The sequence below is a fragment of the Molossus molossus genome, unplaced genomic scaffold (genome assembly GCF_014108415.1).
Source record: "Molossus molossus isolate mMolMol1 unplaced genomic scaffold, mMolMol1.p scaffold_m16_p_1, whole genome shotgun sequence".
In the NCBI taxonomy this organism is placed as follows: domain Eukaryota; kingdom Metazoa; phylum Chordata; class Mammalia; order Chiroptera; family Molossidae; genus Molossus; species Molossus molossus.
In genome coordinates, this window is record NW_023425344.1 from 114,828,654 (window position 1) to 114,856,149 (window position 27,496).

General features: G+C 39.8%; 2 protein-coding genes across 6 annotated transcripts in view; both read left to right on the forward strand.

Moving 5' to 3' along the window:
- The window catches only part of OPTN (optineurin), a 53,377-nt gene extending 45,702 nt beyond the window's left edge, over positions 1–7,675 (forward strand). Inside the window, exons 13-14 of one of the 2 annotated variants that reach the window (XM_036254719.1) lie at positions 981–1,063; positions 7,207–7,675. In XM_036254719.1, coding sequence (XP_036110612.1) covers positions 981–1,063; positions 7,207–7,334 — 211 coding nt within the window. In that variant the 3' untranslated portion in view covers positions 7,335–7,675. Of the gene's footprint in view, positions 1–980; positions 1,064–2,508; positions 2,559–7,206 lie in introns of those variants that run through there. The other variant, XM_036254710.1, reaches the window with a different exon arrangement.
- A 7,533-nt stretch (positions 7,676–15,208) lies between these two features.
- MCM10 (minichromosome maintenance 10 replication initiation factor) overlaps positions 15,209–27,496 on the forward strand; it is a 37,596-nt gene continuing 25,308 nt past the window's right edge. For 3 of the 4 annotated variants that reach the window (XM_036254693.1, XM_036254676.1, XM_036254701.1), the window contains exons 1-5: positions 15,209–15,297; positions 20,989–21,330; positions 22,322–22,426; positions 22,566–22,706; positions 24,330–24,501. In XM_036254693.1, the coding sequence (XP_036110586.1) occupies positions 15,291–15,297; positions 20,989–21,330; positions 22,322–22,426; positions 22,566–22,706; positions 24,330–24,501 (767 nt within the window). In that variant the 5' untranslated portion in view covers positions 15,209–15,290. The remainder of the gene's footprint in view (positions 15,298–20,988; positions 21,331–22,321; positions 22,427–22,565; positions 22,707–24,329; positions 24,502–27,496) is intronic. The other variant, XM_036254685.1, reaches the window with a different exon arrangement.

The following is a 27,496-nucleotide window of genomic DNA, read 5'->3' on the forward strand; positions in this document are numbered from 1 at the left end:
ATGTACTTCGGTTGCAGTTTGTCCCCGGCCCTGGTTGGTCGTGCGGGTGGCAGCCACTCGATGTGTCCCTTTCACGTCGATGTCTCTCTCTCTCTCTCTCCCTCTCACTCTATCTGTACAAAAATTGGAAAAAAAAAACAAAAAAAGTCCTCGGGTGAGGATAAATTTTCATTTTGAGAAAAAATTGAAAAATATAGAAATAGAAAAATACAGAGATTAAAATACACACTAATATGTTCCCCATCCAGAATTGACAGTTACTAGTATTTATTTTATTTGCTTCAAGTATATTTTTATTAAAAGAAAAAAGGAGTTGTTGATGAGTTTGAAGTCTTTTTGTTCTCCATCTTTCATTATATTTCTCTCTCCCTTCCCTATACGGCCTGGAAGTTGGTGGGTAGCACCCCCATCCATTTTATATTGTTACATATAGACACATCTGTATAATATCTTAAAATAAGATAATACTAATTTATCTGTGCTTGAACTACAAAATGATCACTATAAATCTTGTTTTGCAACTTGCTTTACATAACATTGTGATTTTTAAATTGTGTGTATATATGTACAGATTTAACTCATTTTGTTTAATTGCTCTGTAGTGTTTCATTAGAAATATGTCACTTTTTCTTTCTTTCTTTTTTTTTGGTATGTGCCCCTAGTGGGAATCGAACCCGGGACTCTGGTCCGCAGGCCAACGCTCCAACCGCTGAGCCAAACCGGCCAGGGCTATGTCACTTTTTCTAATTCATTCCCCTATCAATTGACAGTTTGGTTACTTTCTAATTGATTTTTAAAAAATCATTGTGTCTGAGTACCAGTAATATTTACAGTTCAAGTTAATCTTAAGTTCTGGTTTCTATGCACCTTGGCATTGTAGTTCAGCTCTTTTTTCCTCATAACTTCTGCTGAATGTGTGCTTTATTTTGACATATTTCTGGGTTTTAGAATATCACATAGAGTGTCGCTTTTAATCCCAGTAGGCAGTCCTTGATGGAAATGCAGAGCCGTCATGGGGCCAGAACCAGTGACCCCGACCAACAGGATTACCTTGTTCAAAGAGGTGAGTCATGTGTGATTCTAGGCTTTCAAGATTCCAGGGAATAACTATCCTTGAAGATACTTAAAAATAAATTCCACTACATCATATATAATGGACTTCAAATCAAGCTACCAAAAATGTAGTACCCATCAGTCTTATTTCCACAGTACCCCAATCTCCCCATCCATTACCTACTAAATCCAGACCAGACTCTCCATGCTGACAGTTAAGGCCTGGCATAGCCAAACTTCTAAGTCTTTTTTCACTGTATTCCCCTATAGCAATTAGCCAACTAAATCATTCCTTGTTCCTTGAACTTACCCTAAACTTGTATAACTACATATACTTGTTTATGGGGTGTCCTTCATGTAGATGCCCTTCCCTCACTCATATGCTTGTCTTCCTCTAGTCTCTTTCCAGTGAACTCTTATCCCATCTTTAAAACCCATTGCAAATACCATCTCTGATACCAAGAGAATGTGACCTCTTCCTCCTGAATCTCCAGAGTAATTTATTCCTGTTTTAGTACTTACCTGCTATTTATTATAATTATTTGTGTTCTAAATATAAATTTAAGTCTCTTTTATTTTTTTAAGTTTTGTTTGTTTCTTTAAATAATTTTTCTTTATTGATTTTAGAGAGAGAAGAAGGGAGAGAGAGAGAGAGAGAGACATCGATGGGAGAGAACAGCAATTGGCTGCCCACCGAGGATGGGGCCCACAACCTGGGCATGTGCCCTGACCGGGAATCAAACCAGTGACCTCTTGGTATATGGGTCGACACTCAATCCACTGAGCCACACCAGCTGGGCCAGTCTCTTTTAAATAAGCTCCCTCAGAGCTGATATACTCACCTACTACCTGTTGTTATGCACATAATGATGTTACCACTGACAGTTTACTATGAGTGGCCACTGTGCTGATCACTTCATTCATACACAGTATTTCATGTAACCTTCACACAATTCTATCAGGTATATATTATCACTATCTTATAGAAGGCAAGGTTAAGTTGCTCAGGATGATAAGGTGGATTGGGGGCAGAATCGGACTCGGAACCCAAGGCTATCTATCTGACCCTTAACCACTACACAGTACTGCATGGAATAAACTGTCATTCAGTTATGTACTACATCCAGATTTTAATTTCCTGAATGAAATTGATCATCTCACACACACACACACACACACACACACACGTATTTTTTATCCTTACCCAAGGACATTTTTTTTCCCTATAAGAGGGCGAGGGGCATTTTTTTTTTTTTTTTTTTTTTTTTTGCATTTATCTTTAGATAGAGCAGGAGGGGGAGAGGAAGGGGGAGAGAGAGAGAAGAATCTAGAACTAGTGATTCTCAACCTAGTAGCTCCAAGGCCCCCTTTTAGAACACGTATTTTGTCACATCTCCCTTACTATCCTGAAATGAAACTCAAAGATAATACTTATCTATTTCTAATAACTTATAGGGAAAAAATATTTAAACACCAGTGTCTGCATCTGACATCTGTAAGATAAAGGAGAATAGTAACAAAAGTCACCTGTGATAAACTGCTCTGGACGTCAACACCCTCCGTACTCTGACGCTGTTACGTGGACAGATGTGCAGAAATGGTCACATGCCCCAACCTGACACAGGTGTGGGCCAGGTGTAGCATTGCCTCTGTGTTATCAATTTCCCAACTGGTTACTTTTTTTTTTATGCTGATCCAGTCTAAGTCCCTTCCACATAACAACTGACTATTGAAATGGAACTAGATCACAATGTTATCAAGAGTAAGGAAATAATATTAGTATGTATCGTTAACTGTTAAATCTTGGGGAAATTTCTCTGAGTATCCCTTTTCTCCTATCTCCTCCTATTTCCTCTACCACAACCACCACCAAAGTTCCTTTACAGGGAAAAAACAGACTAAAGTAAATATAAGAGGTAGTAATTCAGGATACAAGTAAACATAGTATTCATGGGGCACAGGCAGAGAGGTAGCAGCATGTGAATGGACATAAACAATAACCTCAGGTCTGGCTGGTGTGGCTCAGTGGTTGAGTGTCGACCCATGCACCAAGAGGTCACTGGTTCGATTCCAGTCAGGACACATGCCCAGGTTGTGGGCCTGATCCCCAGTCGGGGGCATGCGGGAGGAGGCCAATCAAAGTTCTCTCTCATCAATGTTTCTATCTCTCTCTCTCTCACTTCCTCTCTCTGTAAAATCAGTAAAAGAAAAGAAAAGAAAAAAAAAAAAAAAAACAATAGCCTCAGGCAATTTTTGCATCAGTGGGTAAAAAGAAAGCTCTATCCTTCTCTGAAAGCTGTATCTACCTACTTGAGCACTGCTATGCATTTTCTTCTTTTTTTTAATCTTTTTTTTAATCTTTATTGTTGAATGTATTACAGATGTTCCTCATTTTTCCCCCATTGACCCCTTCCCACTCTCAACCCCTCCTGCCTTTTCTCACACTGTTGTCTGTGTCCACTGGTTATGTATATATGCATATAAATTCTTTGGATTATTTCTTTCCACCCCCCAACCCCCTTCCCTTTGAGGTTTGTCAATCTAGCAACCAATTTGTACTTCTTTATCCCATCACCTTTTTCACCCATTCCCCTAACCCTCCTCCCATCTGGCAACCAACAAAATGTTCTCTGTATCTATGAGAATGTTTCTGTTCTGCTTGTTCATTTTCTTTGTAGATTCAATTGTCGATAGATATGTATTCATTGCCATTTTGTTTGTTCATATATTTTATCTTTTTCTTCAAAAAGACCCTTCATCATTTCATATAACAACGGTTTGGTGGTGATGAACTCCTTTAACTTTTCTTGTCTGGGAAACTCTTTATATGTCCATCAATTCTAAATGACAGCTATCCTCATTTTTTTGGATTCTTTTTTCTTTTTGCTGTTCTGATTGGGGATTTTTTGCTTCCTTATATTCCAAATCGATGGTTTGCTCCTTGGATTTACATACTCTATTATTGAAGCTGTGTAAATTATTCTTTATTTCAGTTAATGCCTCCTTCAATTCTAACTGTGTATCCATGATTTCTAACTGGTCCTTTTTTACGCTCTTGAGGCCCTCCCTAAGTTCACTGAGATTCTCACTAAGTTCATTGAGCATCCTTATAATCAGTATTTTGAACTCAGCATCTGTAAGTTTGCTTATCTCCATTTTGCTTAGTTCTTTTCCTGGGGTTTTGTTCTGTTCTTTCATTTGGGACCTGCTTCTTTATCTCCTCATTTTGGCTGCCTCCCTGTGTTTGTGTCTATGTATTGCTTAACGAGAGGTATGGGGCTAGCTGAGACCAGATGCTGCTTGTTTGAAAGAATTCAGGAAAACCTGAAGCAGGATCCATGACAGGCCAATCCTATGGTTAAGCAACTGGCAACAGCTTGGGTGGGCCTGAAAGTTGGGTGGGGCAGGGCCTCAGGGAATCACCAGGGCGGGGCAACCAATGTGAGCCAGGTTGCTGGAGTCCCAGCTATGGCGGCTGTCTGCCACCCCAGGGAAGGGCTCACCAAAGGAGCAAAGGCCTCTGACAGCACGTTTGTCCTGGAGAAAGCCCCCTCTCCAGCCCTCGCTCCAATGCCAAACAGTTCTTCCCTGTATGTCTCTGGTGCCCCTCGAGCTGCCTCCCCTCCAAGCTTAGAGGGAGAGAGTCCAATAAGTCTGTGTGCGGGCCCTTTAAGAGGAGTTGCCTGGGGCTCCAGCTGCCTCAGCCTCCCTGAGCCTCAGTTCCCGCTGGTTTTTCCAGCCAGCAGTTATGGGGATTCTCTTCCTGGCACTGGAACCCTGAGCCGGGCGCCTGGTGTGGGATGGGGACTCCTCAGTCCTCAGGAAGGACCTTCCCAGCCAAGGTATCCTCCTAATTTTTATCTGCCACAGGTGGGTGTGGGACCAGCCCGTCGCTCCTCCGCCCCTCCTACCAGTCTCGATGTAGCTGCTTCTTTAATTCCGTAGTTGTAGGACTTCCATTCAGCTTGATTTCAGGCGGTTCTGAAGGATGGTTGTTCTGTAGTTTAGTTGTAACTTTGATGTGGTTGTGCGAGGACTCAATACCACATTTACGTACGCCACCATCTTGACCAGAAGTCTATGCATTTTCTCTAACCTAATTTTAAATATCCTAGGAACACCAATATACCTCATATCTAGAAATACCTACACAATTGTCTTGAGTCAAAAAGGGCAATCTCTTGCACTTAGATTTCTTAAGGGAAGATTTTCATTCATCTAAGGCAAATGCCTCTTGACATTAAAAAGAAAAAGAATTGGTCAAACACTGTTTGGCTTGTATTATAATCTAAAATTCATCACAAAGTTAAAATTTATTCCTAGTAAGCTTTTTTGTCTTATAAAAAAATATTCCAGCCTTGGCCAGTTTGGCTCAGCAGTTACAGCATCGACCTGTGGCCAGAGAGACCCGGGTTCGGCTCCCACTAAGGGCATGTACCTCGGTTGCAGTTTGTCCCCAGCCCTGGTTGGGTCGTGCGAGTGGCAACCACTCGATGTGTACCTTTCACATCGATGTTTCTCTCTCTCTCTCTCTCTCACTCTCCCCCCCCCCCCTCCCTCCTACTCTATCTGAACAAAATATCAAAAAACGTCCTCGAGTGAGGGTAAAAAAAAAAAATCCAGCCTGGCCAGTGTGGCTCAGTGGTTGAGCATCAACCCACGCACCAAGAGGTCGACAGTTTGATTTCCAGTAAACGTTTTACAGAAAAAGTTTACTGATCCCTGATGTAGAACAATGAGACCATTAGAAAGTTCCCTGCTACAGGAACAATGGTGTGGGTATTGCCAGGAGTGGGGGGGAGTGGGGGAATGTATGGGGGGGGGGGTAAATGGTGAAGGAGGGTGACTTGACTTGGGCTGGTGGGCACACAGTGTGATATACCAATGGTATGTTGTAGAGTTGTGCACCTGAAAACTGTATACTTTGTTGACTGGTGTCACCCCAATAAATTCAATAAAAAAGAAAAAAAGAAAGCTCCCTGTTTTAGAAATCATGCCTTGTGATCAGTATTTCTATTCAAGGGTACTTCTAAAGTTTGCTGAATACAAACTATCTATAATAGTCTCTCACATGTTATTCAATTCAAGTAATATGCTCAGAAGCAAATAACCATGTTAAAGGTTACCTGCACTGTTATCCCCCTAAAAACATTTGGGGATTGAATGAAAGTCTGGAGATCTGGGTGAGACTCTACAAAACAAAAATGGTTTGCATTTGTCCAGAAAGGTCAGATCAAGGAGCCAGAAGTCATTTCCAGCACTGATCACAATTTGCACGTGTGGAACCTACCTAGAGAAGGCTCATTTCAAGCATTCTTTGATTTAGACTTGAACCTCGGTCCAGCTCCAAAATTGGAGGAAATGACAGACTCATTCTTCAATTCTTTCTCCTCACTTTGCCTGGATAACCTTTATTCATTCTTAAGCCTCAAGTGGAATAGGCCTCATCCAGGGGGCCTGTCTGCATGGAGCAGTCTGAGCCAGGTGCCTTTCTCTGTCCTCCCACTAAACCACCTTGTGCATGACACAGCCATGGTACTTCCCTCACATGTCATGCTGTCACTTTTCTTGTCTGACACCCCCACCATATCTGAATCCTTCTCTTCCATCTCACAAGGTACTCAAAAGTATCTGCTGAATGAACACAAGTACTGGCTCTGCTTCTAAGGAGATAACATACTGTTGTAGGATACCACTTCTCCATGCTCTGCTCATCATTTTCTGCACATCTCTCCTCTTTAGCTTATACCCTCACCTATCTCTTTCTTCTCTCAAATATTCTCCATGCTCTGCTCATCATTTTCTCCACATCTTTCCTCTTCAGCTTATTATCCTCATCTATCTCTTTCTTTTCTCAAATATCCATGTATTATCTGATAGCTAGAAATAAAACTATGTATTTTCATGTACCCAGAACCTGGAATAGAGCCTAAATCTTAAAATAATAGGGAAGAAGGTATTACTTTTATAGATTTTCTGTGTGTAGATTACTTCAGTAAAAGACAAAAATGACCTGGATTCACTTCCCACTAGGTATAGATTTCAATGTTTAACTGATGTTAAAATTAACCATCTGTTACTAAAATCCATCAAAGTAGACTGCTGGTAACATGGAAGGAATGGAATAACATTTCATTTAATGCTTACTCCCAGGAGCTGAGGATATGAACTGGCGGCTACAGCAGCAGCAAAATATACCAATTCATTCTTGCCCCAAATGTGGAGAAGTTCTGCCCGACATAGATACATTACAAATTCATGTCATGGACTGCATCATTTAAGAGTTGACATTTCGCCTCCCCCAAATTGCTGGTAAATGTCAGATTTCTTTCCTCCAAGTGGTCTACTTTTTTGTGTTACTTGTTTTCACTCAAGTATTTTGGCTCATTATGCTTGTTTTAGGAGAAAGAAAATCAGTATGTTCATGTAGGACATTTCTGTGTGTTAATTTCCATAAACTCACAAAATAGAATTCTTAATGTACCATTCTTCGGATAATAGGTTCATTTTTTAAAATGTTCGGTTTATGTAAGCACTGAACTGTTCATGCAGTTAATGAGTGTGTGACATCACGGGACACAGTAAATGTAATTAGATGGAAGAAGTATTGCTGATAAACATTTTTTTTTTTTTTTTGGATACGTGCCCCTAGCGGGAACCGAACCCAGGACCCTCTGGTCCGCAGGCTGACGCTCCAACCACTGAGCCAAACCAGCCAAGGTTTGAAGAACATTTTAAGGAGGCTGGAAAAATGAAGTGGTCACAGATTTCTTTAAGAAAAATGTCTCTGAAGTATTTGTGAAATCAGTTATACTGTTATTTTTCTTCATCCATTAAAGACAGACCTATTTGAGGTTGTGTATATATGTGTATGTTGTAGTTTTATTGCAGCCTAAGTAATTGTACAAAGTTATGATATGGCTTTTTTCATATAAGTACTGTGAACTTTTACTTGGTCATCAGGACAAAGGGAAAATTTTTTGACATAGATGAAGTAGATACATTAGGTTCACTGGATTTGATATAACCACAGTGCAAAGACGTTTTCTTTGTTCTTTCATTGTGCTGCAGGCATGTGGGTTTGTACAGTGGAAAGTCTGTTCATTTCTGAAAAGAACGGCTATTTATGCATTTTCTTCCTAGATCCAGCTATATAATCACAAAAATAGTTATTGCAAAATAAAATTTTGTTTATGAATCTTTTACATTGTTCATATGTGACTGGCTAATTTCATAGGGTACATTTTCTAGATTCAGCTTCATATAAGCTTATTACTTCATTCAGATCTGTTTTGCTAATTCTATGAATATGAGCAAATCTCTTTACTAGAGACCAGTATGGTTGTTTGAATTAGAAATTGTTCTTGCTAAGGAGGTGAAAAGGTAGGGATGTGACATATTTTGTGAACCTACAGTTATTAGCTAATACCAGACTAGTCATAAAAGCAAACAATGACCTAGGTATCTAGAACCTAAAACATTTAAGAGATTTTAAAATATCTCCTGTGTTTGCTTTTGTCATAAGAATCTCTCCTAGGTAAACTTGATTTAATACACACATATATGGAATCAAACAGGAATCAAAATAGTTAATTATGTCTTCATGCCAAGAGTACACGTTGTACAAATTCAATAATAATTTAGATTAAAAGATTTCCCCCCCTTCAGCCCAGGGAGAATGTTTGTTAAAGACATTTCTAAAATTAACTATGAAAATTTTACTTTTAATTTCTTGTTTAAGGCTTCTGGTTTAATTTTTTTCCTTACTATTTTATACTGGAGAAAATATATTTCTATATTATCCTAAATAGAAAATGATTTTACATTTCAGTTTTGGGGGATATTATTTTACTTTGTTGAAGTAAAAATATTAAGCTCGTCACAACTCTGAGATACCTAGAAATCCTCTAAACACCTGGAGATTAAACAACACATTTATAAGTATTATATGGGTTAAAGAAGAAGTCTCAAGAGAAATTTTAAAATAATCTGAACAAATAAAATGAAAATATAACACCAAAATGTGGGGGATGAACGAAAAGCAGTGCTTAGCAGGAAATCTATAGCACTGAATGCATATGTAGAAAACAAGAAATATCTAAAATCAATAATCTAAGTTTCCACTTTAAGAAACTAGAAAAAAATTGCAAATTAAACACAAACTAAGCAGAAGAAAATAATGGAAATTAGAGCAAAAATAAATTAAAACCAGGAAATCAATAGAGAAAAATCAGTAAAACCAAAGCTGGTTCTTTGAAATGATCAATAAAATTGGTAAACTGCTAGCCAGGTTAACTGAAAATAGAAGACACAAATTACTAATATCACTAGCAGTGAACAATTGGAACTTGAAATTAAAAAGCACAATGTCATTTACATTAGTACCAAAAAATGAAATAGGTATAAATCTAATAAAATATGTACAAGATCTGATGAAAGAACTCAAAGAACTAAGTGAAGAGATAATTCACATTCATGTATAGGGAGACTCAGTGTTGTCAAGATGTCAGTTCTTCCCACCCTGATCGATAGATTCCACATGATCCCAGTCAAAATCCCAGCCAGTTATTTTGTGGATATCAACAAACTGATTCTAAAATTTATAGAGAGGCAAAAGATTCAGAATGACCAACACAATATTTCAGAATAAAATTGGAAGACAATACCAGACTTCAAGAATTACTATAAAGCTGCAGTAATCAAGACAACATGGTACTGGTGAAAGAATAGACAAATATATACAAGGAACAGCACTGAGAGCCCAGAAACAGACCCAGAGAGTTCACTGGGTTTTGATAGAGAAAAAAAGCAATTTGATGGAGAAAAGGATAGTATTTGTAACAAATGCTGCTGGAACAACTGGATAGCCACATGTAAAAGAAAAAAACTGATTCTAGACATAGATCTTACCCTTACACAAAAACTGCAGAGACAGTAAAAGGACTAGGGTTGCCAAAAATTGGGGGTTGGGGAGAAGAAATGAATAGGAAAGAGCACGAAGGAGTTTTAGGGCAGTTAAATTATTCCGCATGAATGTATAACATAAAGAGTGAACCCTAATGTAAACTATGAACTTTAGTTAATAATAATGTATCAATATTGTAATGAATATTGTAATAATGTACCAGTTGTAATAAATGTCCCATATTAATGCAAGATGTTAATAATAGCGGAAATTATGTGTTGAAGGGACCATATGGGAACTCTCTGTTCTTTCCACCCAATTTTTCTGTAATCCTATAACTGCTCTAAAAAAATAAAGTTTATTATTTTCTAAAAAATGAGAAAAATAACTTTGAACTATAAGATTATTTATTTTTTTTTTTTTTATCCTCACCCGAGGACATTTTTGCATTTATCTTCAGATAGAGTGGGAAGGAGAGAGGGAGGAAGAGAAAGATAGAAACATCGATGTGAGAGAGACACATGGACTGGCTGCCACCCACATGATCCCAACCAGGGCCGAGGACAAACAACTGAGGTACGTGCCCTTAGCGGGAACCGAACCCAGGTCTCAGTGGTCCGCGGGCCAACACTCTAACCGCTGAGCCAAACCTGCCGGGGCTATAAGATTATTTAATATAAACACACATAAAATGCATTGTGTGCATCATAAAATAAAGATTCTTGTGAAGATTGGCTAATAATTCTACTTGATCCATTAATAAATGGGCTAATTTGAAATTGCCTTTAATGAAATGTCAAATTTATTATGCCATCATCAGAAATCAAGTAGATGAACTGATATTTAGGTATTTTAGTGTAACAACAAAAGGTAAACTGCTTTTCTATGAAAGGCAAATAAAAAGTAGAAATAATTTGCCCTGGCAGGTTTTGCTTAGTGGTTAGAGCATCGGCCTGTAGACCAAAGAGTCACAGGTTCAGTTCCGGTCAAGGGCATGTAACTCAGTTGCAGTTCGGTCCCCAGCCTTGGTTGGGGTTGTTTGAGAGGCAACCAATCAATGTGTCTCTCTCACATCAATGTTTCTCTCTCTTTTGCCCTCCCACACCATCTGAAGAGAAATAGAAAAAATATCCTTGGGTGAGGATTTTAAAAAAAGTAGAAATAATTTAGCAATCTTTGGCATCCTTTGACTTATATAGTATGTCATTTAAAAATTATTGAAATAACATTACACTCTTGCTATGAAAATGTGGTCACTGCTGAGTAATTTAAGTGTTATTTTTTTTTCTAACTAAGTAATTGCAAAGATGTGAAGTATAATACAAAAAGTATTAATTCAGGAAGTCTCAATGAACTGAGAGATTTATGTAGCAATTTTGTCCTTTAGATATATAGGTATTTCACATAGATAAAATATACATTGTAGTTATTAACCTAGCACAATGAAGAAGAAATATGTTGAACATTCTTTTTATGTTGTTGTTAATTCTCACCTGAGGATATTTTTCCACTGATATTTTAGATAGAATGGAAGGGAGGGAGGGAGGGCGGGAGAGAGAAACATCTATGTGAGAGAGACACATCAATTAGTTGCCTCCTACATGACCCCGACTGGGTCCTGGGGATCGAATCTGCAAGCCAGGTATGTGCCCTTGATCAGGAATCAAACCCTTGACCCTTTGGTCTGAGGGCCAACACTCTAACCACTGAGTCAAACTGGCCTGGGTATTGAACATTCTAATGAGTTCACTGAAACCACCAAGGATAGTGTTTTTTATTGGATTCCCTTGGAAAACATCATACTATGCTGTTTAACCTGTAGATTGAGTGAAAAGCAGCAAAGACAATATTCTGTTATGAAAATTAAGTAGCTTGGGTTTTCCCCTTTCTCAGCAGGGCCATTCATCTCTAAGTATAGGGTTGTCTCTGATCAAGGATAAAACATTTTTCTCAGTACAGGGTCTTTGTCCAGTTTGTTGGACAAATTCAAGTTTGGGATAAGACTCTAGAGAGGTCTGTACAGTACAGCTTGGAAGAAGTGAAGGCAAATGTAAACACATTTCTACAGAGAGATGGGGGGCAGTGGGCTGTGGAAACTGGCTATTTCTCCCAGTAGAAGGTCTGATTTTCTGATTTTGAATAGCATTGCCTCCTGCTGGGTCTAAGAATGGGAAAATCGATTTAGGCATCTGGTACATTAACCAGGTAAACATACCCAGATATTCTGCTTCTACATTCTCTACTTAAAAAAACTCAACTGTATTCACTAAGCCACATCCCAAAACCTACACTTAAAGCTCTGATAAGTCCCTTTGGCTTCAATCACAAATCTAGAGGTATCTGCTGAAATCTCCAAAGCATCCCCTCAGACTGAACTTATCATCTCTTCTGTCCACAACAAGCTCTTCCTTTAGACTTCTAGTCCATTTCTATAATTCTGCCAGTTTCCCCCAGGTATTGCCAACATGACCACTGTCTCCTTTTCCAAAGGAGATAGGTTTTCCTTCATAATGTTTCCTATTTGTCCCTTCCCTTCAACTCTTACAGTCTAGGACTATGGCAATTTTCTAATGTGCTTCTCTGCCTCCAGTTTCTGGTACATTCAGTTCCAGAGTACCTATCTTTGTTAGCTTAATCTCCTAAGCAATGCCTTATAAAGAAGTAAGAATATAAGTTAATACACATTTAATGATTATATGTGCTAGGCACAGTATATGTATTTTCAAAGTTTTCTCAATCCTCACGATGCCCTATAAAATAGGGATTATCATCCATTTTGCAGATGAGTAAATTGAGGCTCTGAGAGGTTGAGTAATTCACCCAAGGTTGCACAGTTAGTATGTGGCAGTTAAAAACCTTGCAGTCTTGCCCTGGCCGGTTTGGCTCCTGTGTCTGTCTCTCTCAAATGATGTCCCATCCCCCTGCCCCGCCCTCCCTTCCACTCTATCTAAAACCAATGGAAAAGGATCTTTGGGTATGGATTAACAAACACACACAATCTTGCAGTCTTAACTCCAGAGTCTAAGCACGTAGCCACCCACACCTTTACTCTATACAGCTACCATCCATCCTCCCCTACCTGCTCAAACAGTGTCTTTTCACTGCTTACAGAAAAATAAGGCTTGACCTGGAGCTCATCATCGTCCACATAATTCGTTATTTCAACGTTTCTCGCTGGTCTTCTTTGTTGCCTCCTCTCCAGCAAGACTGGTACTCATTAGTAGTCGCCTTATGCTAATTACGCATATATCACATCTACCAAATTAGACTAAATTCCTAGAGTATGGATCACAGCTTTGTCCAATACCTTCTATACCTAAGGCCATAGAAAGAGAAAATGAGGCTCAGAATCGGATGACATGATCCCGGAAGAGTGTTAGGAATTGAGTTTCGACCTTAAGTAAAAATACCATTAGAGAATACTTACACTTCGCGGCGCTGGAGGGCACCAAAACACTTTATTTTACCTCAAGGTGGCTAGGCCTTCGCCGACCGGAAGTCCCCTTGCCCCCAACAAAGAGGGCGCCGGTCACGTGAACCAATCAGATTGCCCTACGCAAGGCTAGGGTTTTTTTTTTTTTTTTACGCCTCCCCCCCGGGTCGTTTCCTCCTAGAGCTCTGACGCAGCCAATCAGCTTGATCCCAAGTAGGCGTGCGTAGGCGTGCGTCTAGCGTCAGAGACGGGGTGGAGCCAAAGTGGAATTTTGGCGGGTCTGGCTGTAGCTCGGGAAGGGTTGCCGAACCGAGTAAGAAGCGGAACTGGGTGAGTGAGCGGCCCTCGGGCGGCGGGAGAAAGGGGCCGCCGCGCACGGGAGAAAGGGGCCGCCTGTGTGCGGTAGAGGTTAGACAGCTCCGGGATCAGGGAGCGCGTGGGTGAGACGAAAGCGGGGACGGCCTCGGGACAGCGCCGGGCGGGCGCCACCGGGAGGTCCGGGGGCTGCGCAGTTGCCGGCCCTTCTGAAATTCGTCGTGAGGTTCCGTTTACTTTAAGGGACCAGTGATCTATTTTTTTTTTTTTTTTTTTTTTTTTGGTTCGTGCCCCTAGTGGGATCCGAACCCAGGACTCTAGTCCGCAGGCCGTCGCTCCAACCGCTGAGCCAAACCGGCCAGGGCAGTGATTTCTTTTTTAAAGTAACTTTTAAAATGCTTGCCAGGTGCATGTCGTTTGGACTTATTCGTGGTTTGTTTTTTTTTAAGTCATAATTTAATAATTGCCGACTACGTGCCGTGTACGGGGCTCCAAACATTATTTATATGCCCTGTGACACCTACAATCTAAAAAGGAAAACAAACAAGCACACAGTGGTGTGGTAAAATCTTGAAAAGGGTGAGTTGGAGTGGTCCGGAAAGGCTTAGACAAGTTTATAGTTAAGCGGAGACTGAAGGGTGAGAAGGAGCTAGGAAAGAACTTCCAAAGAGCCTGAGGCCTGGGAGCGCTCGTGTGTTCGGGAAGCCGAATGCAGGCAGATAGAGCTGGAACATGTCTGAGGGGATGGTCAAGTTGGGAGGGGTGGACGCACAGGAAGGATGGAAGTACGTAAGAGTATCCGTTGTCTCATGGGCTTTGTAAATTTTGTTCTAAGGGCAATGGAAGATCATTAAAGAATTTTTATGAAAGGAATACCACTATCGGATTTCTGTTCCTAAAAGATTACTGTGGTTGTTATACGAAGACTAGGTTACAGATTGCCAAAGAGACCAATACTGGACGCTAATGCGTAGTTGGGGCACAAGATTGATGATGGCTTGGATTAGGCTTCTGGCAATAAAGTTGGGGAGAAGTTGAAGTTTTGAGCACTATTTTGGGGCTAGAACCCAGAGCACTTATCAGATTGCCCTAGATATGAAGGTGAGGAAAGGACATGGTTTTGGGTGGAAAGGGTGGTTGGTTATAGAAATGAACAAGACAGTTTCTACCTTCTAAATCCTCAAAGAGTTTACAATTCAGCAGATTCCCCAATAGATAGCACAATAGTACTGTTCACACTTTGTCTCATCCATATAATCTAGTATCCAAACTCCTCTGTACAACACCTGAATTTCTATAACCATAGTTTGCCCAAAAGGGGGGAGGTGAGGGCTGCTTCCATACTAGGAGGAAGATGGTGTTGGCAATGAGGATGAGAAATGATCGTATTCTGGATGAATTCTACAGTTAGAGACCCTAGGATTTTTAGGATTCTGGACTTTGGGATATGCAGTGTGAGCAAGAGAGAATCAAGGATGACTTCTCCAACGATGATTTCACAGAGCCAAGATTCTTCACTACTGCTGTCTCCTGGGCACCTAATCCTCCTTTGAAATTCACTGTCACCACTGTTCCCTAGACAACATGGATGGTAAGTCCTGGCAGTTTTCAGAAAATCACCCTTCAGTCTATGGATTTGCAAAATAGTGAAAATAGCTACCCCATCCTCAAATATTGTCTGAGTAGTTCACTTCAGTCAGTGAATGTTACTTGTTTTAATCAAGTGGGGTTTCTTCTCCTGGCAGCATCTATTTCTTTGAAAATAATGGTAACATGTACTTACAGTGTGCCAAGCACTACTCTAGGATCCTTAATTATATTAACTAAGTTAATCCTCATAGCAATTGTATTTTATATACAGAAAGACTAAAGTTAGTAACTTGTCACAAGTGAAACGGTCAGAGTAGGGATTTGAACCCAGGCAGTCTCAGAGTTCACATTTAATATTGAAATCTATTTAGCCCTGGCTGAATAGCTCAGTTGGTTAGTGTCATCGCAATACACCAAGGTTGCAGGTTTGGTCCCCCATCAGGGGCACATGCAAGAATCAACCCATGAATGCATAAATAAGTGGAACAACAAATCAATGTGTATCTCTTTTCTCTTCCCTTCCCCATCCCTCTTCCCTTCCTTTTCCTCCCTTTCCCACCCTCCCTCCTTTCCTTCTTCCCTTCCTCCCCTCTAAAGAGGAGTATATTAAAATTTTTTAGTAAGAAATCTGTTGAAAGTGGTTTTAGTCTAACTCTATCTTAAATTCTTGTAGTTCTTTCTAGTTTTGTTCATTTTGCAAGAATGTGTGCAGATATTTATTTAATAATGTTGCTGTAATTAGCAGAGCTTAGCCAGGGAGCAGTGCAAAACTCTGCTGGCTATGAAGAGATGCTAACAAATAAAATGCATTCTTTTTCTGGTTGTGTAATTGAGTTCATTGTCTGAAACTGTATTTTTTTTTTTAAGTCCAGATCTATTACACATTGCCCTTTTTAAAAAAAAATGTGTAATTAAATGTTATTGAAATTCACAACACTGATATGTGAAATTGATTGCACCTTCAGTATAATGATAGTTTCCTATTTCCTAACATCATCAAATTATCTACAGGACACTTTATTATGTAATATAAAGTATACTTTTTTGCCATGAGAAGGTCATGAAAGTAAGTGGTGAATGGGTATATGTTCATTAAGAAATTATTGTATCTAATAAAATCTCATTTGGTTGGCATGACCTCACAATTTGATACAATATAGATGAAATCAAAATGTTTCCTGGGCCCTGGCCAGTTTGGCTCAGTGCTTGGAGCAGATCAAAGGGTCTCGGGTTCAATTCCTGGTCAGAGGCATGTACCTGGGTTACAGCCCCAGTCAGGGTCGATGTATCTCCCTCCCTCTCTCCCTTCTATTCTATCTAAAAATCAATGGGAAAATATCCTCAGTTGAGGAGTAACAAACAAAAAAAAATGTTTCCTGGTGCTAGAGTTAACACTGTTGAACAACATTCCTGCTTACACTCTTAATAGGGAAGGAAAATATCTGGTAGTTGGTAGGACGAGAGACACTAGAATGAGTTTGTATGCTGAGAGAAATGCTCAAGAAAATGGAAAAAGATGGTGATGTGGGGGAGAGAGAGCTGGTGATTATAGGCTGAAATCCTTGGGGAGCTGAGAGGAATGAGATCCAGTTAATGAATGGAAGAACTGGACATAAATAGGACTAGACACTTCATTCGTTTTCATAGAAGGAAAAGCAGAGAAAATATGTTCAGGTTTCATAGCAAAAGATGATGAGATCTGATTGCTTCCTTTCTTTTTTAAGTGTGAGACAAAATCATCTGAAAGAAGGAGGAGAAGCATCAGAGGTTTGAGAAGATACTGAAATGGTTGAAGAATAGGAAAGCAATGTATTAGGGAAGTATGGGGATTTTTTTTTTTTTATCCTCACCTGAGGACATTTTGCATTTATCTTCAGATAGAGCTGGAGGAGAGAGGGAGGAAGAGAAAGAGAGAAACAATGATGTGAGAGAGACACATCAAGTGGCTGCCACCCACATGACCCCATCCCCGAGCTGGGGACAAACCACAACCAAGGTATGTGCCCTTAGTGGGAACTGAACCCGGGACTCTCTGGTCCACGGGTTGACGCTCTAACTGCTGAGCCAAACCGGCCAGGGCAGCGTGGGGATTTTTAAGCACTATTGAATGCCTCTGTGTTCTTGGCTGGTATATATTGAAAGTTAAAACAGTATGGTGGTGTTTCTCTAGGAAAGTTCACCAGTTGGGGTACAGGTGTGGAGGGGGCAGTCTGTTGGGTTTAGTCTGGGTTAAGATTTTGTCAAGGTCAACATTCATAAAATTTTAGAAATTGTATAAAGACAAGTTTATAGAAAATATTCAGTGAATTATGAATGATAAAATTGGCTATAAAATGAATACAAAAAAAATAATGTACTTTTGGAGCAGGATAAGACACCGTTTAACCTGTTATAACTTGACTGTAGTCAGCTGTTTATTATTAGGTTACTACAGACCTTTAGAACTGAATTTAGACATGAGGTATCATTTATGTATCACTTTGTATATATATGTGTGTGTGTTTGTGTGTATTTTTTTTTAATCCTCACCTGAGGATATGCTTTTTTAATTGATTTTAGAGAGAGGAAGGGAGAAAGAAACATCGATGTAAAGGGAAAACATCGATTGGTTGCCTCCCATACACACTCCTACGGGGATGGAACCTGAAACCTTTCAGTGACACTCCAACCAACTGAGCCACACTGGCCAGGGCACTTTGTATATATTTTTAGTTTTGTTTTGTATTTATTTAATAACACATGCCACTATAAAAAAGAAAAGATTTTGTCAAGGAACCTGAGGGCATGACAATGAAGAGTCTTAGAAGGCAGTGATTATAATGATGGAACATGATTCCAAAGTGGGAACTGGAAAAATGGGGTATGAGGGATGGTAAAACTATTGTAGGAGGGTCAGTAGATTGGACTTCTTTTTTTTATCCTCACCTGAGGACATTTTTCCATTTTGTTCAGACAGAGTAAGAGGGGAAGAGAGAAAGAGAGAGAAACATAGACGTGAAAGGGACACATCAAGTGGCTGCCACCCACACAATCCAACCAGGACCAGGGACAAACTGCAACCATGGCACATGCCCTCAGCGGGAACCGAACCCAGGTCTCTCTGGACCACAGGCCAATGCTCCAACTGCTGAGCCAAACCAGCCAGGGCTAGATTGGACTTTTTAATAAAGATAAAGGGGAAGAGGGAGGCATCCCAGGGGAATTTAATAGATGAAAAGCAACCAGGAGGGCTTCTTGATGAAAAAAAATCTGTCATATGTCATGTTGTGTGGTCTTGAATAAAGGTTAATAGCTCCAAAGTGACAGTGGTAGGCAAGAAGACATCAGGGCCCTCGAGTTGTTTACCATATATTTATTGCATGGCTGGTGCATGCTGGACAGTATTCTCTGAGGTATGGACAATTAAAGATATTCCATGGAAGGGGAAGCCTGATTTCTGTTTTAACATCCACTAAGTGTATAGGGAAACTTGCTGGTAGTAGATTCTGAGTTCCCGATAGCAGATCCCAGAGGTTTGTGCGTAAGGAGGCAGGAAGATGGGGTCAACATAACATGGGGAAAACAGATGATTTTTGGTGATGACTGAGGTAAACTGGGATGGTAGACATCATTGGTTAGCCCTACTGCTCTCATGAAAGAAGATGGGTTCAAGACCAGAGTATGGAACCACAAGGTTACATTTTTCACCTGTGATTCCCAGTGGTGTGGGCCAAGGCCTCTTCTTTGGGGGTGCTCTCTACAGCAGCTGGGATCAAGAGGGAGGCTCACTTGCCAGGACATGACCATCTCTCCTGGAGCACAGGGAGTCAGATTGCCTCTTCTCTCTTTCTGCACCTTGCAGTCTTAGAGTCTTTGTGGATTAAGCACTCAAAACTAATTTTTATGCAACCTCTGACTTCAAGCTTCAGACCCTTTCATTAGATTGTAGGCCTTAACTTTGGCTGTTGTCTCTTTCCCATCTGGTATAGGAGTATAGAGTAGTAGAAAGGAAACTGATTTCCAGATCTAGAGCTCTCCATCCTAACCCAGGCTCCTATGCTGCCCTGTTTCACCACATTATCCTGTGCAGGCCTCTAACCTGTCTGGACTTCAGCTCCTGTCTTTCCAGTGAGGGAGTGAATCAAATATTCTTGACGTTTTTCCTTTAAATGCTTCTGATTTCATAAAGGAACACTGCCATGAATAGGGGGAAAAATGAGCAAAGAATAGAGACAAATCAAAAAAAGAAATCTACTGGCCGATTAACATAAGCAAGTCTTTACCTCACTAGTAATCCCAGCAATGCAAATCAAAACAATGAGCTGCTTTTTTAAATCATCCAGTAGATTGGCAAAATATCTTAGGTGACCCATCAGATATTGATGAGGTGGTAGAGAGAAATGGAACTTGAGTACAATGCTAATGAGAATACAACCACTTTTGGCAATATCTAGTAAAGTTGGAAAATGTTCATTCCCAGAAATCTAAGACTTTGACCTTTGGCATATATTTTCAAGAAACTCACACATGTGCAAGGTGTATACATGATTATAGTGTAAAAAAATTGGAAATAGCCCACATGCTCTTTATTGGAAAATGAATTAATAAAATGTGATGCGTTCTTACTACTGAATAGCATTCGAAATAAACAAGTATATGTTTATATTTTGATCAATCTTACATGCAATGTTGAATGAAAATAGGATACAGAGTAATACAGTGTGAAATAATTTATATAAATATTTTTAAAACAACCAAATACTGTGTAATGGTTATGAGTATCTATACATTTATGTTAGAAGTATGAAAAATGGACTAGAATGATATACCAAAATTATGATAGTATTGCAGTGGGGATCAGGAGGTATAGTGCTAAGGAGCTGGGATAAGGTTTGGCATAAGGGTTTTGTTTTGTTTTGTTTATAGGTTTTTTTTTTGTTTTTCTGTTTGTTTAATCCTCACCCAAAGATATTTTCTCAAATATCTTCAGATAGAATGGGGGAAGGGTGAGAGGGGGAGAAAGAGAGAGAAACATCAACATGAGAGGGACACATCGACTGGTTGCCTCCCGTACAATCCTAACCAGGGCTGGGGATGAACCGCAACCTAGGTATGTGCCCTTGACCGGAATCAAACCTGCGACTCTTTGGTCCGCAGGATGACGCTCTATGGCTGAGCCAAACCGGCCGGGGCTCTTTTTTTTAGTTTTTAAAAAACTAAAAGCTAAAAGTAAACTTGACAAAATGTTAGTGATGGTTAATTCTGGGTGATGGGATATGAGTACTTTTTATGTAATTGTGTGTACCTTTCTATATTTTTTAAAAATTGCTCAAACAAAAACTAGGGGAATATATACATCAAGGGCCTAAATATATATTCATTGTGTTTTTCAGTTACTCCCTTGTGAGTTGAAGTTGGTATGTAGGAAGTTGTCTCATTAGTTTGATATAGAGGGAAAGATCTAGCCTAGTGACTGGCCCAGTGTGGTTACTAAGCAGATATTGGCTCCTTCTTCCTTAGTCCAGAGTCCTCTGAGAATCCCTTGGGAAAGAGATGGTGGAGATAAGATCAGTAATTATACCAGGAAAAATGGTGAATTTAGAGTCATTTTAATTGCCTTATGAATGTTGAATGTTTTAGTTAACTATGCTTGTCATTAGCAGTTCTTCTCAGGTGGGCTTATTTTCTCTCCTTTTTCTTCTTTTTCCCCTAGTGGAGGAAGATGAATTGTCTCTGCTGACTGCACTGCTGGAGGAAAATGAGTTATCCTTGGATTGTAATTCAGAAGAAAGCCGCCCCTCGACCCAGGATGATGGTAAACCTGATGCATTTGATGAGCTCTTCGATGCTGATGGTGACGGTGAATCTTACACAGAGGATGCTGATGATGGTGAAGTGGAAAAGACTCAAGACCAAAAGGAAAACTTGGCTACTGTCTTTGGAGATATGGGGGACTTATCAGATGAAGAAGTTGTTCCTGCATTGCAGTCAACTAAAAACAAAGCCCTCCCTGCTCCTGCTCCCAATCAAGGGAAAACTAATCAAGAGTTACAAGGTGCCTTGACTACTTGCTTTCTCTAGATTAGATGAAGACCACCAGTCTGACAGTTTTCATCAAGATAGCTCTTGAGTGAAGGGTGGAGATTAATGACTTTGTAAAAAAAAAAAAAAAAATTGTCAGAGTTAGTACGTCAAACACTTAAGACCAGCATTTCAGCATACAGAGTGATAGCCAGTGACATGTATGTGTCAGAGACAGCCAGCTATAGTTGATCCTTTGCCAGGTGACCCTAACACTTTTCATGCTTATTACAAAAAACATTACTTTGTAATTTATATGCAAATGGAACCACAAACAAGTCTATAAAAGCTACTACACATTCTATTTGAGCAGGAGACCATTTCTGAACAGAAGCTTTTGAGGAGTGCCCTTATTTCTGGCATCTTCTCTTATATTTTGAATTTATAATAAAATTCAGTAGTTGTCAGTTTCTTCTGATACAGGACAAGCATTTGTTGTATTAATTATGATAATCAATTTGTGAAATAAATGTAATAATGTCTTGGTTCCTAAAAACTTAACTGTAGATAGGTGTGGTATCTGTCAGTAGTACAGAGTCATAACTAGCTTTGGTATTAGAGCCTTGGTTACTTGAAATAAGTTTTATTTCTCTAAAGCAGTGGTTCTCAACCTTCCTAATGTCATGACCCTTTAATACAGTTCCTTATGTTGTGGTGACCCCCAAACATAAAACTATTTTCATTGCTACTTCATAACTGTAATTTTGCTACTGTTATGTCTTAGGTGACGCCTGTGAAAGGGTCGTTCGACCCCCAAAGGGGTCACAACCCACAGGTTGAGAACCTCTGCTCTAAAGGGACCTCTTTGAAATGCAAAAGTTAATTGTGAGTTCTTAGTATGTGATTATATTGTAGGTCTTGAGGTTTTGGGGAAAGATGGGTGGACACCAAAAATAATTCCATCACTTTCATCATGTATAATATTTTTTCTGGTTTGGTTCTTAAGTCAATATTTTTCCCCCTAGATGAATTAAGGAAGTTGCAAGAGCAAATGAAGTCCTTACAAGAACAGCTAAAAATGACAACAATTAAACAGCCTGCAAGTCCAACCTGTCCACATAAATCTCCTGGTAATGAGACTATAATTCTAGGAATAGTATGCATTTGTATCATTAAGAAATTATTATTTCTGCATCCCATTCCTTGTAAAACTGCTTGTTGAGCCCCTTTCTAAACTTTCTTTACCAATTTCTTTTATTTTTAATCAAGTAGATAAGTCTCCACGTCCCCCTCTCAAGGAGAAGAAAGTTCAGAGAATTCAGGAGTCGGCATGCTTTTCTGCAGAGCTTGATGTCCCTACTCTGCCAAAAATCAAGCGGGTGGCTCGGACACCAAAAGTTTCACTTGCAGGTGTAGTACTCAAGGCCACCTGGTTTCTCACTACTCTGATTCTATTGAAAATATATTTTGGTACTACTGTGCACACACGCATGGATCTGTGCGTGTATGTGTGGGGGGTGGGCATCTGTTTCATCTGCTCACTGAGAAAAGTTTCTTGGGAATGGGAACCATCTGCTCTATCATGTACTCTTTCTCTACATCTTAAAGTGCTTAGATGATTTTTAAGTAGAGAGTTGGTATGTAGTAAATACTTAATGGGTTGAAATTTCTTTTAACTCTAATCCTGTAGTTGATTTGAACTGCAGTAAATATAACCACTGGATTGAGTTCTCATGCTCGCAGTCTAGAGATTTAATCTTGGGGTTGTGAGACTGAGGTACAGATTCCTTTATAAAGTAAAGTGGTCAAGTTCTATTTGAAGGTAGGTTGTGTTAAATTAGAAGATTCATTTGAAAAGATTTCTCTGCCAGGAGTCTGGAACAGTATTCAAATAAAAGCCTATTTCAGTGTACACATATATGCACACAAAATAAGATGAAAAAGATTTATAAGCTCTCTCTGTTGATTTGTTGTATTGCCTCAGTTTGCCCAAAGTGATTGTTCTTTGGAAGATGGAAGACAAAACGGTCTGTAGATGACATGGCTTAGAGGATGCAGCATTTTTTGACCATGTGTGTTTTAAACAAAAGGTCCTTTTGAATAGCATTGGCATATGGCACAATAGTAGAGAATAATTGCAGCCTCTGAGTGTTCATATTTATTTGAAAACAAGTTTATCTTTTATGTATCTACTTATTAATAGTGTCCATCCCCCTAGGATGTTTGTCATCACCAAAGTATTTAATTAGGTAACTTCCAAAGTTTGGTTTTGAGGGGGTGGTGCATGGACATGATTTCTAGAGAGTCTCAAGTTCAGGGTTGCCCTGGCCCCTAGCTTGGGAGCAGTGATTTAAAGTCTCTGTGAGGGTAAACAAAAATCTGGTTTAAGAGAAAGTGACATTTTATTAAGGAAGTAGATACACAAGCATTCTGACCTTCAGGAGCAATATCAAATACTTCTAAAATATGAAAAGTAACCATGTCAGTAGAATACCTGATCCACCCAGTTCCCCCCACCCCACAAATGAAATGGAATGGATTGAAATGAAATAAAACAAAAAAGAAAGGAAGCTAACTTTGGATTTTCTTCGGGTAGAATTTGATCCAAGCATAAATACCCACTAGTTAAGGAATTCTGAAGGAGAGCTCAAATCTACCGCAGTGCCCCATGTATGGTGAATACTTGGTAAATGTCAGTGTACAGGAACAGTGTGGAGAAAGTGGCACTGTCTAATACAGCAGCCACTAGCCACATGTGACTGTTTAAATTTAAATTCAAGTAAACTAAATTAGACTTTCATTTCCTTAGAAACAGTAGTCATTTACAAGTGACCAGCAGCCACCGTATTGAACGGCACCGGTATAAAACATTTCCATCGTTACAGACATTTTGAGGGTAGTACAGAAATGATCTGTGGGCTTCTTTTGTTCTTTCAATATTTGGTTATTGCATGTATGGATGGAAAAAGCAACAATTCTATTTAAAATGTTGTAGTTGTCAGTGTGGTTTTCTTTTCACCTTATGTTTTCTAGAGCCCAAAAGCTCACCTTCAAGGATGACAGGTGCACCCTCCCAGCCGCTCCGAATGACTCATGGGAACAAACCTAGTGGGATGACTAGAGATGAGGGTGCAGGGGCCCCCAGGAGTTCTGGGGACACGGCTCAGCCGGTCAGCTTAGAAGCCTTCTCCGGCCTGAGGCTCAGGTCAGTAACTGACAGCCCCTCTGCTCTCATGCCCTGCCAGATGCCTCTTCCACCTTTCTGAGGACTGAGCTTTTAATATGTTTTCACTGATTTTTTAGAGAGAGAAAGAGAGAGACAGAAACATCAATGTGAGAAACATCGATTGGCTGCCTCCTGCATGCCCCCTGCTAGGGAGAGAGCCCAAAATCTGGGCATGTACCCTGATTGGGAATAGAACCAGGACCTTTCAGTCCAGGACAATGCTCAATCCACTAACCTACACTGGCCAGGCAGGACTAAGCCTTTTAGAAATAGTATTTGTTCAGCAGGTCCACATAATACCAGTAGCTCTGGAACTTGACAAAGGGGCACTGAGTACTGGATGTGTGGCTCAGTACATTCGCATATGAAATGTTTAAGAAAGACTTTTACATGTTTATATGTATTTATATAGACCTGTATACATATGAAATTGATAGTATATTTAATCAGAAACTGACAGAAACAATGGTAGAGACTATTGTTTTGGTTTTTTTAATCCTCAGGGATATTTTTCCCTTTATCATCATAAATGGGGAGGGAAACGTCGATGAGAGAGAGACATTAACTGATTGCCTCCTTCATGACCTGACCAGGACCAGGACGAACCGCAACCATGGTACGTGCCCTTGATGGAAATCAAACCTGCCACTAATTGATCTGCAGGCTGACACTCCAACTGCTGAGCCAGGGCTAATAAAGACTATTTTTAAATTTATAAAGGTATATACAGTTTAACCAGGATAATCGTATCTTAAGATTGATGTTAAGAAAAATAACTGCGCCCTGGCCGGTTTGGCTCAGCAGTTAGAGCGTCCGCCTGCGGTCTGGAGAGACCCGGGTTCGGTTCCCGCTAAGGGCACGTACCTCGGTTGCAGTTTGTCCCCGGCCCTGGTTGGTCGTGCGGGTGGCAGCCACTCGATGTGTCCCTTTCACATCGATGTTTCCCTCTCTCTCTCTTTCTCTCTCTCCCTCCCACTCTGTCTGTACAAAAAATGGGAAAATGTCCTCGGATGAGGATTAAAAAAAAGAAAAATAACTGCTCTTTTTTTCTAATAACTTTTAAATTTATATTCTTTGCACCTATTATGTGGAAGAACTAAGATATTCAGTTAAAATAGGATTAAATCCCAGGATCAGTTCAGTGAAAAGCCTGGACTTTTAAAAATCCTCTGCTCCTCTGCTGTATACCACTACTCCATTGCAACTCCATTATTTCTTTTCTTGAAGCCCAGGGCAGAGTAGTAATCTTTACTCTGAGACCAGATTGCTTTTAGTACAGTCCTTTTGAGTAGCCAAGTGCATCCCCTCTAGAATACCTAACCTTTGTTAATCTAAACTAAAACTGCCAAGCTCTTAAATTGTATTTATTAAGCAGGGGAAGAACAAGTAGCTGCCATTCTGCAGTATGGTACTGTATGTAAAGTAATACAGTAGGCGTGTGTTATGAAGACTCAGTACACCAAATTTTTTTAAAAAATTGATGTTTTAATTATGTTTGAGACAGAGTCTAAGGGATGAAATACAGTAAAAGCTCATTGAGGAGCTTTAGCTTCTTTGTCAAGGTAAACATGTCCTTCCTGAGATGATACTTCCTGCCCCAACCAGCTCCCACTTGACAATCCCAGTAGGTAATGAAAGATGTTGCTGATGCATGTGTAATACACGTGGGAATTGAATGAAAGTAGACATAGTTGAAACTGCTCAGCCAAAGCTTCTCAGTGGCCTACAAATGTAGGGAATTGCAAAATTGTTTGAGTCCCTGCCATTGTTGTACCTGAACCTCAGAACCTAAAAGTACTCCGAAGGATAGTAATCTGATGCTGGCCTGCTAACTCACAGAAATCAGGCAAAGAAAAGGATTTCTCCAGAATATTATTTATTATTCAGAATTAGCTCTAGGACTTGCTATTCTAGAGGACTTCTGAAAGAATCAAAGGCTTTTTTTTTTTTATCCTCACCTGAGGACATTTTTTCATTTTTTGTTCAGATAGAGTGGGAAGGAGAGAGAGAGAAACATCAACGTAAAAGGGACACACTGAGTGGCCACCACCGCACAACCCAACCAGGGCCGGGGACAAACTGCAACCAGGGTACGTACGTGCCCTTAGTGGGAACCTAACCCGGGTCTCTCCAGACCGCAGGCCAACGCTCCACCTGCTGAGCCAAACCGGCCAGGGTTTAAAGGCATATTTATTTGTATTTTCTCTTGTCTTTGAATATATAATATGATCAAACATGGAACAGATACTAATATTTACTAGAGAAAAATATTTGCAAATTTACCAGGTTTTAGCCAAGTCATTAGGAACAAGAATGTATTAATTGAAGCTAAAGTTAAAGCCTTTATTTATTATATAAAAATATTGGCTTACAAAAATCTGATTAGAAATAGTAGAACCAGTGCAATTTTTGCAGAACTGAGGAAATTTATTTATTTATTTATTTATTTTCCCTTTTTTTAAATTAATTTATTTTTGTTATAGATGTTTCTCCTTTCTCCCCCCACTGATTCCCTGTCACCACCCTCCCCACAGCTTTGTTGTCCATGTCCATTGTTCATGCATACATGCATATAAGTTCTGTGGTTTATCTCTCTCCCACCACCCCCTCTTCTGGGGGATTGTCAGTCTGTACCCCACTTCCATGTCTCTGGAATTACCCCATTACTCAGACTGTTATGTTCATTATATTCCACAAATAAGTGAGATCATATGATACTTGTCTTTCTGTTTGGCTTGTTTCACTTAGGATAATACTTTCCAGGTCCCTCCATGTCATCTCAAAGGATAAGAGATCTTTCTTACAGTTGCATAGTACTCCATTGTGTATATGTACCACATATTTTTTATCCATTCGTCTACTGATGGACATTTGGGCTGTTTCCAGATCTTAGCTATTGTAAATAGTGCTGCTACGAACATGGGGGTACTATATTCTTTCTGATTGGTGTTTCAGGCTTCTTACGGTATATTCC